The 11,917-nt window shown below is 45.1% G+C and overlaps 1 protein-coding gene and 1 long non-coding RNA gene across 5 annotated transcripts; both read left to right on the top strand.

Annotated features, from left to right (window-relative positions):
• Positions 1-3,314: 3,314 nt before the first annotated feature.
• hry (bHLH transcriptional repressor hairy) lies at positions 3,315-6,678 on the top strand. The gene is made up of 3 exons (XM_017240638.3): positions 3,315-3,879; positions 4,776-4,871; positions 4,991-6,678. Exons 1-3 carry the CDS (start codon positions 3,778-3,780, stop codon positions 5,819-5,821), a joined length of 1,029 nt encoding a protein of 342 aa, XP_017096127.2. The 5' UTR covers positions 3,315-3,777; the 3' UTR covers positions 5,822-6,678.
• Positions 6,679-8,538: 1,860 nt separating this feature from the next.
• LOC122322335 (uncharacterized) lies at positions 8,539-10,969 on the top strand. 4 transcript variants are annotated; one of them, XR_011442892.1, is made up of 3 exons: positions 8,539-8,750; positions 8,853-10,123; positions 10,432-10,969. It is a non-coding gene; the product is annotated as an uncharacterized lncRNA (long non-coding RNA). The 4 variants fall into 4 exon arrangements; XR_011442890.1 differs by having other exon boundaries at positions 8,539-9,670; positions 9,731-10,123; XR_011442891.1 differs by adding an exon at positions 10,168-10,331 and having other exon boundaries at positions 8,539-10,108.
• The last annotated feature ends 948 nt before the right edge of the window (positions 10,970-11,917 follow it).

The raw sequence follows: 11,917 nt of genomic DNA, 5'->3' as shown, positions 1-11,917 counted from the left end.
AATCTATGGAAGAACCCTTTCCCTTAACCAGTGGACAGACGAGGGCGTGGACCCTGCTAAAAGCCATCCGGCTACTGTTCCGAGGACGGGTTAGCAGTAGCTAGGGGGCGGAATCGGAACAAAAGTGGGAGGAGGCGGAGGTGGAACATGACTTCCAGCGAAAGGATTGCCGGGTCTTAACTTTTGGAAAAACTCCAATATTTACCAAATACCAATGCACTTGGTCCAGAGTCGAGAAGTCAAGTCGGGTTTTCGGGTTTTCAGCTACAATTTGAGCAGCTCAGCCGGTTTAGTAGAGGATCCAAAGCCCTTAGGGGATTATGTATGAATGCCTCTACTAATTATAAAATATTTATCTCAGGAATATTATTTAAAGATCTCTAACGTTTTCTCCTCTGGTTACCGTTAGTTTCTTTTAAAAAAGAAATCCCTATTTAAGATCCCTTTTGAAGAATCCCTTTTTCTGTATTATTTCTTTTCCGCATCACGCAATCTCAGAGCTTCCTTCAATGCCCCACAAAAAAATAAAAAAAACGTCAGTAACCCAACCTTAAATAATATATGCGAAGAAAACAAATGAATAAAAAAAAAAACGAAAACAACAGAAGTGTATTTTTGCAATGTTTTTTTACCTGTTGCTAATTTTAGAATGTCTGTCGTCGGGCATTTGCTGACGCTTGCGTTCAAAAATTAAGCCTTTTGCCCGGCATACCTCATCCAACCCACCCACCGCCGATCACCCACTACCAGGCAACCACCACCACCACCCCCCACCCATTTACTTGCCCGCCCGCAGTCCTCCGGCCACCTGAAAAACAGAATTTCTGGGCAAAATGCGTCGTTACGCTTAATGAGTAATAAAATACTTTGCGCAATGTGGGGGAACAAATGTGCAGGCCGGCTCACTCGCACCCAGCCGCCCTCTCACTCGGCCACCACCCACTCGCTGTTGCCAAAATATACAGCGCCATTAAGTGCAACAACAATATCGAAGAGGCACGTGAAAGAAATCAAGATCGCAATAAATTCAAGTTAGTTTATACGACCTGATAAACACCAAGTACTTGCTTAATTGGTATTATATTTAAATACTTATAATGTTAAGTATTTTATGGAAGGGCCTTATTATTTTTTACAGTGCAATATTAACAGCCACACAACAGCAATTGAACGCGGCCCAGTACGAATGTGGCGCGCGTTTTTAACAGCGTTGGCGATTTTTATGGCGTTTTAATCGCGAGAGTGGCGTGCGCGGCTAGAAATTTATTTTCGCCGCGTCCATGAGCGTCTTGCTCTCTCGTTCGCACTCTCTGGTCCAACAGTGCGGCCCCCTTTGGCCCCCACCAAGTGGCCCCACCCCCGCTCCATTGTTATTTTTAGTTACATGCCGGCGTTGCTCAGTTAGCGACTTAAACAGCAACAAAACGGCGTTTGGCGCGTGGGCGTTTCTGGTGCGGTTTTAACAGCGTCGTCGCCGTTCGCCGTTTCGGCTGTTAGCGGAAAAAACAGCGCTGAGATCGCCAGCGATCACAGGGGGTTGGATCTGGGGGATATCTGGCGCTGTCTAATTATAGCCGCAATTAGCAATGCGCACATATCTCAGTGCTTGCGCCTTTTCGTCGGCATACGAGTGTGTATGTGTATATACCTTTTTGCCACACGGTTTATTTTAGAAGCGCTGCATGTGATCGGAAACAGCAACAACAATGGGGCAGCCGCAAATTGGGCGTTGAGCGCACAAACAACTTGTATCTGTGTATCAGTGTATCTGCAAGATACCTATGTACATCCACACCTTTGGCTGTTTTTGGCCAGCGAGCATGATGTAAAGCGCCGCCAACGTTTTCCGATCTCTCCCAGTCTTTTTTTTTTCTCTTGTCTTGTTTTGTATTTTATTTTGTTGTTGAGCTCCCCCCTCGTAGATATTTTAATTTTTTTTTTCGTTGCAATTAAATTGGCATGCACAAGTGCCGACATCGCCACCGCCACCGCCGCCGCCACCGCTGCCGACCGTCGCTAGCGTTTTTAACAGCACTGCTGACCGCGGGCGGGCCGCCTTTTGATCGGCTGCCAAATTGTAATTGGAACGCGAAGGTGTTGTCGCCGTCCACGACTGCCGCCTGTAAGTATTGAAATTGTTGTTTTTGCTTGATTTACGGAGCATGTGTTCTCGACATGCCAGCAACCTTCCCCAGGCGACCACAAAACGCACACTAGACTTTAGACAGCCCTCAAAAATGTCCGAAATTCCCCAAATTTTTTCGGTTCGTTAGGCATACATTTTTGAAGAATCAAGAAACTCTAAGTATTTGTATCTCTAGTAACCCACTGAACCCTAATCGAATGAGAAGGGCGTCGTGGAAGAACCTTAGTAATTACCAGCAACCTTCGATAAGTCATTACTGAAAAGCACTAAACAAAAAAACGTGTAAATTCGTGGCTGCACGTAGAACCCATCAAACTGAATCTAGCGTTGTACGGAGCACGTGTGATCCACGGCAGCCTTGTTCCAACGATTTTCATTTTCATTTCATTTCGCTTGGCTGCGATCGATCAAAAGCCGAGGGGCGGGCGACCTTCACTTAATTGCCGCACCACACGATCCACTGGAGCAGCAGTGACTGTTGACTGTCAGGCAGTGTGTTGTCGGGTCCAGTGGTGGGGGTGCGTCACAACACCACCCCATCACCCAATCATCCGCCGCCCAGCCACCCAGCCACCCATCCCATCCACCCACTTCCGCCTGGCGTGCGCACAACCTTGTGATCTTGTTTACTGTTTAGCGACCCCAGTACCGCAGATAAAAAAAAAAATACACCGAACCTGTCGCACTGGGGTGGCGTCATACCGCTCTTACTACGTAAATGTATCTGTATCTGTATCTTGGCACTTGTATCTGTATCCCGGCCATGTCTGCTATCGCCTCGTCGGCTATTTTCACCTTCTTTGGCTGCATGAATCAGCACAACTACATATACTAGTAGCTGGCGCAGCCTCACCAGCTCCCGAGAAGCGGCAGCTTCAGCCGCAGTCCCAGCTTGTGAATCCCTCGGTTCGGCGATCGACCACCAATCGGGGGTTTCGCAGTGTGATTTCCGAAAAGGAAGAGGCCGAGGGGGCGTATGAGTAATGCGGCGCAGGCGGGTAGGTACCCCGCACACAGGTAGCCGCCGCTGCTGCTACCTACCTAACTATACAGATTGGCAGACACAGATACACAGATACGGAAGGTATCTGATAGTGTGGTGGTAGGGTCGTGTGGCTCGCGCTTGCGTCTCGCAACGGCGAATAGCTGCCGAACCTGTCGATCAAAATTCAGTCGTCCGCCGAGAGCCCAGCGATAAAGAAGTACCGCTCCGCTCCTCAAAAGATACATTAGCTCACAGATACAAATACAAACTTAAGCACACGATCGTAACGTCGTTCTGCCTTCGTGAACAGCTCGTTCGGCACTTTTAATCGGCCTGCAAACAGAACCTGCCGCTCATTCGACTGCCGTAACTCGTAGCGTTCGGTTCTACTCGCTCCGGAAGAATCCGACATATAATATATATTGAATATATATCGCAGACAAGTCCAGCTAAAAATTTACGTGCTTCTCTGCCTCGCTGCGCGAAAGTGAAAACCAATTGTAGTGAGAACTCCACACCGGAAAGTCAGAAATACAAAAATCAAATAAACAGTGAACTGTTTCTAAAAAGCAGCAGCAAATTCTATTTTGCTGCCAAGTGATCCAACAAACTGTGCCTCAAACTCAACAAACAATACTTGACCGAAATGGTTACCGGCGTCACCGCTTCCAACATGACCGCCAACGTACTCGGCACCGCTGTGGTGCCCGCCCAGCTTAAGGAGACGCCACTCAAAAGTGACCGTCGGGTAAGTGTCTTCTCCTGCTCCCCAAAAAAAGACAAACTAGATTCCCTAAAACAGAGACCCACTTGGATTAAAATAAAAGCTGAGAATTCCCTTAATTGAGAATCACTTACACCCACTTCGAGTCGATTTAACGACACCCACTGGCCAAATGCATTTCCTTTTTGGCCACAACGCGCACACTTCTCCCACATGCGTCCGGAACACTCGACTCTTGGTTCAGATTCGAATTCGGTTTCGGATTTGGATTTGGACTCGGGGATCCAGAGTCAGACAGACCATAATGAGCAGCTGCCGTCGGCGCGCCAACACAAAGCGAATATGTCTTGCCGCGTTGGTGGCATTTACTATATGGTTACTACACATCCATTCATGAGAGCTTGCCACCCAAAATTGGCCGACGCTGCTGCCCACCAGCTCCAATATTTCTCGGCGCGTGTGTCGCGTGGTTGCTGCAATTTTTTTTGTTTCTTGGGTGACTTCATCCGCCAAAAAGTATATATTAGCCAGCCAAATTTGGTCAGTTTTTGCGACATCGCATCTTTGAGTTTCCCGCTCTGACCTTGCCGCCGCATACCTGTCGGTGGGGCAGCGGCGATCGGTTTTATTTATAGAGCGGTGCTCTGTAATTTATAACCGCCAAACTATTTTTATCAGTGGCTTGCCAGAGTGGCGCTATTAATAGAGCACGCGCCGTGCGACTAAATTTGGCCGCCAGCCAGTCAACCCGTTCCACCGCCCCCTCAGCTAGCCCCCCGATCAGTCCTATCTAGTAGTTGTCTCTGTTCTGTGTGTACGAGACCCATGCAGCTTCCTCTATTTTTGGGTCGCTGCATGAGGTCAAATTAGCCAAGCGAAACCTGTGACTAATTGCGGCTCTTTCTTTCAATTTCTTGCAGTCGAACAAGCCCATTATGGAGAAACGCCGACGCGCCCGCATTAACAATTGCCTCAACGAGCTCAAGACTCTCATCTTGGATGCCACCAAAAAAGACGTAAGTATCTTGAAAATATCAAGAGACATATCAAGAGTTCAAGCCTTAAGCATTACATTTTATACTATAAATTTTAAAATTTCTTACTAATTTTCAAATTATTTTCTTTCTACTTTTAGCCGGCTCGCCACTCTAAATTGGAAAAGGCCGATATTCTGGAGAAGACAGTCAAGCATCTGCAGGAGCTGCAGCGTCAGCAGGCTGCCATGCAACAGGCTGCCGATCCCAAGATTGTCAACAAATTCAAGGCCGGCTTCACCGATTGCGTCAATGAGGTCTCCCGCTTCCCCGGCATCGAGCCTGCCCAGCGTCGCCGCCTGTTGCAGCACCTGAGCAACTGCATCAACGGCGTCAAGGCCGAGCTGCACCACCAGCAGCGCCAGCAGCAATCCATTCACGCCCAGATGCTGCCCTCGCCGCCCAGCTCCCCGGAGCAGGATCCCCAGCAGCAACAGCAGCAGCAGCAGGCGGGCTACCTCTTCGGACAGATCCAGCAGACAGCCGGAGGTTACTTCCTGCCCAACGGCATGCAGGTGATCCCCACCAAGCTGCCCAACGGAAGCATCGCCCTGGTGCTGCCCCAGAGCCTGCCCCAGCAGCAGCAACAGCAGGCGCAGCAGTTGCTCCAGCAGCAGCAGCAACACCACCAGCAACAGCAGCAGCTGGCAGCAGCAGCGGCGGCGGCAGCGGCAGCAGCCATGGTGTCCATCCCCCAGCGCACCGCCAGCACCGGATCCGCCAGCTCGCACTCCTCCACCGGATACGAGTCGGCACCGGGCAGCAGCAGCAGCCTCAGCTATGCCCCACCCAGCCCGGCCAACTCCAGCTACGAGCCGATGGACATTAAGCCGTCAGTGATCCAGCGTGTGGTGCCCATGGACCAGCAGCCATTGTCCTTGGTGATCAAGAAGCAGATCAAGGAGGAGGAGCAGCCCTGGCGGCCGTGGTAGATCGGGTAGTCGACGTCCGCTCGAATCTCCCGCTTACAAGACTGATGGGACACACTCTCATAGAAACGCATCCTTACACTTAAAGAAAAACTAGGCAGAAACTAAACAAAGGCGCAGGCGTTGTGCGCATGCGCAGCCATTTCACCTCATTTCACATCATCCTGCAAATGTGGCTTCGAAGTGCTACCATGCTAAGAAATCGGTTGAGAGCCTCTCAGGGTTCCATTCCCTGCGAATAATCCCTGCGAGGTCAGGACCCTCATCTCATACACACACACACAAACACACTCTCACACACACACGTTGTTATAAATTATTTATTATTATTATGTAATTGATTTGAGAAACGGTATTCTATCGGAAGATGATCACCAAGCTACCTCAGTCCAAGTTTTTGGTGTTGAATTGCCTCATGTATCCATGTATTACTTTATATTTTGAATAACAGCAAATCAGCAAAAGTCTTCCACAAAAGCAAAAACCGCAAAAAAGCTGAGCAACTTTTTATGAAAAAGAAAAAAAATCGTCTTAATCTAAAACTCTTAAAAATTAGAATTAATATATCTCCATCTAAATATAGATTTTTTGTACACCCCAATAGCTTGCTAAGCCGCTTAGGATTTTCGCTCCGCTCTTAAGTCTTAAGTCTAAAGTCTAATCAAAGAAAAAGTATATTTATATGAAAACAAACAACTATTCGTAAGGCCACGTGATATAGTGAACATAATGAGCTCTAAGAAAACAAAACATGAATTTGATATAAACAGAAAAACAGAAAAAAAGAATCAGAAAAGAGAAAAACAAACAAACAACACACTAAAAAGAAATAAATCTAAAAAATTCTACTAAAAATTAAATACGCAAAAAGGTCTTGTTCTTTGGGGGTTGGGTTCCTTGGGCGAAAGTCGATCCGCTCGGGTCTTATCAGAATGTTACGCCAATTATAATGCCAAATGGAGGAAATTCCACAGGTGGTGACTGTTCTGCTACAAAAAGACTCCGATTTTAGGGGGCTCGATTACGATTGCGACCGGAACGGATATAGACACTTCCGTACTTTCATTGACCGATAAGTGGTGAAATACTTAAGTAGCTTTTCTTTGTTTTCAATTATTTCAAAATATTTAGCAATATTATAGGGAATATATTTAGTTGATGATAAGAAGGAAATGATTTGACTACAAGAAACCCTTTTAATCAACCAGAAACCCCCATGTTCTTATGTGACTCTGGTATTTCCCTTTCCCATGTTGTCAAGGCCCCCGCTATAAGATATATATTCCAGTACTTTCTGGAATCGTACGTACACCCAGTCACGCCCACAAATCCGTTTTTTAGATTAGGAAAAAATCTCAGCAAATCCCCGGAGTCATTACTCGCTCTGCTCGTGACCAAAGTTTCCACGAAGTCTGCCGGAAAAAAATTCCGCATCATGCTGATAATAGGAGCTCCGATAAATAAAACGGATATAAAAATAAACAACTTTGTTTTGTTTTATTTTTCATCCAAAGACTGTGAATCAAATGCAGTTTTCTTCTAACTTTCAGTTGTAAACGGTCGTTCTGGCCAAGCCATGTGCCTGAAATTACTCCCATTCACGGGATGACTTGATGCGGTTGGGTTGACGTTTCATTAAAAAAATAACGTGCAACCTCAAAGTCCAGGGAATATAAAAAAATAAACAAGATTACACAGCAGCCTGTCAACTGTCGCATGTTCTAGAATCTAGAATATAGAATGCGCCATATTACAGAGAAATACAAACATTAAATATTATGATTTTATATCAAATATTATATTAGACATCAGAGTGGAACTTCAAGGATTCATGGAAAATAGCTACTCGTAGGGGGATTACAAATATTAAATACCTTACCCTAAAGCTCACATAATTTTTTGTAGTGCAATACAGCAATAGTTATACTTGGAGGAAAGTCCAGCGGTTGGGTGGTTGAGTGGTGGCGTGGTCATTCATTTAGCCGACCCACTGAATCGAAAGTGCACTTGATTACTCACTGGGGACAACACTTGGCCCTCTCGTCTGATTCATGGTCCAATGTCTAGCCGAAACATAGTCTCAAAAAAAAGTTGCCTGCTGGTCTGCTACTTTTTTTAATAAACATAAAAATGAGTCATCATAGGCCCCTAAGGCTTTCGATCGAAATTCTCCAGAAATTCAAAAGAAAAATTTAGCAACATTATAGGTGATTAAGAGGGCAGTTTGAAAACCCATTAAAAAGATCCCATATGGTATATGGGGGTTTTTTGGGGGTATTTTTAATAACATCCTAATGATTGTACTTGTGTGGTCCTGAATCAAAGCTTAGATAGTATCGGGGTTTCTTTAATGACACTTACTTTCGCAACTAAATATCTTAAAGTATTTAATAATGTGTATTATGAAAAGTAATATGATTTTATAAAAATAGAAAGAGAATGAAACATAGTGAATAATCATTCCAAATTCGTAATTTTCAAGCTTGAATTATTTCCCATTTTATTTCCAGATCCCTGTGAAAATTGCAATTTGCATGATTGCATTCCTCGAGAACCAGCCAGCATGTCGTCTGGTAGTGGCTCAGTATATAGTACCTATATAGTGGGATGGTTCTGGTTCGATTTGATTTACTTGCCGGTGGAATGAATTCGTCACAGTTGCACCCAAACGAAATCGAAATGAAAGAACCTCGAGGCTGCTATTTTTGTTGAATTTTAAAGGGTAATATCGCACCCTGGCCAGAGTGCGACATTTGAGGCTGTGATTTGTTTTGCTTGTTTGCCTTTTTTGGTTTTTTTGCAACTGCGTGGCCGAGAAGTTGGCCATTGGAATGCCAGCAGTTGGCAGTTGTCACGTTTTCCTCTGGCAAATGACCCCAAAACTTGTGTTTGTTTACGACGACTCGTGTAGCATTCCATGGAACTGACTGAGGTTTGTGGCATGCAGCAGCAGCATCGGCCACAGCAGTACTCTTCACTTCAGCCCACTTCACTCCACTTCATTCATGGTAATTGAAGACCGCACAAATTTCAGGGAACTGCCGGCCAGATAAGCCACCGCCACCGCCACCGGAATGGCACTTGGAGATTTTGGAGCGGAATACGCATAAACAAGTTGAATGAACCGATATGATATGGCTCAGTCTCGGGCCTGGCCCAAGAATTTCGCGTCTCTAATGCTGACGGAAAGCAAAAAATATATGTATATATGTACATATTGTTTGTGTATCTAAAACAAAGTCAAACTCGAGCTCAAGTCGGTCTCGATTCACTTCCACTTCCAATTGGCAATGTCAAATGCTAGCCAAGTTTAATGACTCTCAGCCGACTTCTCTTGACACCCGCACTGCGCTTTGTTTTGGCTTTTAGGTTTTTTGGCCGGAGCCATTGAACTTGTTTTGCGACTTTTGATTAGAGGTGTATTTCGCATATGAATTGAAAGCGAGTCCCGGGCTAGAGATCTCGGAAATGTTAGGTGTTGATGAACCGTGAGGCTTGGTTCAAGGAGACTAGAATCGTTCGAGCACTGTGAGAAAAGGTTTAAAATAGGGGTTAGATGGACGATATTTTAAGATTTAAAGATTTAGACTTTCTGGCAGTGCCTTTGCTAACTGGGCCTAAACACAGTTAGAGTGCTGGCAATTTGGGCAGCCTTCAAGGTCGTTTGTCTGGTTTCAGCTGTTATTTTTTTGTCTCTTGGCCCAAAGACGTGCTTGGCATTTAGACAAACATCGGATTCGGCGGCGGCGGCTTTGACATTCAACTCGCCGCACGGCGGTTCAAGTGGCACACACCACAAAGCACCACCAGCAACCCAGCACTGCCGGCACCAGTCCCCAGACACTGAGCAAGGTCAGTTCCCCACCACCACCATTACCACCGCCACTAACCTAAGACATTTCGTTCACCCAGTTACACCTTACGCTGCGCCATTAAAAACTGTGGCAGTTAATCGAGAAATGTGGCGGGGACGGGGGCATAGCTATAACATTCCAGATATTTACACAGTCTAACGCTGATAGGGAATTCGCTTTAGTTCCAAATGGAAGCCTCTTGTTTTGTTTTGCGCCGAGGGAGCCACCTTATCACCTTGAGCGGCACGTGACTGGACGATTTTGATTCGGAATCGGAATCGGTGGAGTAGTGGTGTGAGGTGGGCTGCAGTGGTGTGCGGAGGTGTACGGTGGTTTTGGGGGTACGAAAGAATTTCCATCGAGCAACCTGATCGCACGTTATTGGATCTAGAAGGCCTGAGGAGGGGGCTTCGTTGGAAGCCCAGCGGGTCTTCATGTAAATAGCAAAACGGTATGTTTCTATATATATTCTATATATAATCTTGTATCTCTTAGATCTGGTGTCTAGAATAACATCAAATACTTTGTAACAGAAAGAAAAATAAGCTAAGAAACATTGTGGTTTAAAAGTTTATGTTTAAAGGGAAAATGGTTTCATAAAAAGGACTTACTTTAAAGCGATTTTCTTTTAAATTAAAAAATAGTGGATTTACCTTATGGTAGGTATTATTTTTTTCTCTGTTCCTTTGATTTGTAATTTGATTTTTTATACATATTTAATTTCTGTTTTGTGTTCTGTTCGATTGCATCCACTTACAGGCCCGTGCATCGGAAACTGCAGTGCCACGCAAAATATTTCACTCAAATAAATATAGCCGTTTATTTTTGGAAATTGAAACAAGCCGTACAAAATGCGAGGAAACCAAAACACAAAATAAAAATAAAGAAACAGGCAAATAAATAAATAAATAAGGCTGAGGAATACCAAATACCGCAACGGAACCCACTCGAATCACGTTTTCTGTCACGCAATTTGAGTTCTTTCAATGAATCCGATTTGGAATTGGAAATGGCGCAGTTGTGCGGTTCCACACCACATACAAGACCCATTCCCCATTTCGATCCCCACTCGGTGGTTCACTTATCAAGTCAAGTGCTCCGGTGGTTGGAGGGATCAGCAAGATTGTGGTGTGGGTTAAGTCCAAATTGGGCAATCGAATGGGGCAGCTTCTGTTTAGATAGTGGTTATGGTCGGGTTATTGTGCATATAATCTATAAATTGATTTTGCTAAGCTCTAGCCCCCACAGTCTAGACAATATTAGCACAATAAATACAGAATTAAATGCCCAACTTTAATCAATTGTTTTCTGAAACTATGGGGTCAAGGTTCGCCCCCAATTTGTTATCCAAAAATATTTTTTGGCAAGTCACATGACTTAGTAAAAACAGGTGTCTAAGCTCCAAGGGATCAACCAAAGCGCCGTCACTCTTATCGTTGTCGCATGGGCGGCATAATTCAAACGCAGGGCTCCCTCCAAGATTTAATGCCATGTGAATGGAATTCGATTGCGCGTGCCGAAGGAAAATGCCATTGAATCGCTTTTCCGGGGGGGCTCGGGGACTGCCCAGGGCTGACCTGGCATTGCAAGTGGAAAATTTTCATGGTTTACATCAACGATTCAACGATCCAATGATTCGAGATCCGTCAATGAATAGTGTCAACATGTGCTCGTCTTATTAGCACCCCCAAAGTCATCGCGGTTTTGGGGACGTCAGCCCGCAGGTGCCAGTCGTAGTGCCACTCGGTTCAGATCAGATCGAAGGTTTGGCTCTGGCCCCGTAAAGCTCACGCCCACTCCCACTCCCGATCCCACCTTTCAGAAAATATTCCGCCCTCTTTGCATTGCAGGAAATTAACACTCATCTTTGGAGCTACACTATAAGAAATGGGCTCTATACTTTGGCAATGATTTTGATGATTTCATATTTGTTTTTCTGCTGATCGTGGAATGATAAGATATATTTCTTAATATCAGTAACCTTAGATAAAAGCATTTAAGTGGGCATGTCCTGTGATATCACAAGGGAAATCACAAAGAAGTAGAGGTAGAACGGAAATGTTTCTAAAAGATTCTTCTTTTGAGACTTTCATATTTTCTTTGAACTTAATTAAAGATTTGAAAATAAAGTTTTAGTATAAAAATAGTTGTTTTTTATACCTTTTCCCCCTCTACCTCCCCAATCTTACTAAGACTTTTTTGTGGCCCATGGGCTTCGATCGTTTTTGCCATTCGGTCGGTGCGG

The sequence above is a fragment of the Drosophila bipectinata genome, chromosome 3L (assembly GCF_030179905.1).
Source record: "Drosophila bipectinata strain 14024-0381.07 chromosome 3L, DbipHiC1v2, whole genome shotgun sequence".
NCBI lineage: Eukaryota > Metazoa > Arthropoda > Insecta > Diptera > Drosophilidae > Drosophila > Drosophila bipectinata.
Note: the sequence above shows the minus strand (reverse complement) of the source record. Positions and strands in the feature narration are given on the sequence as shown.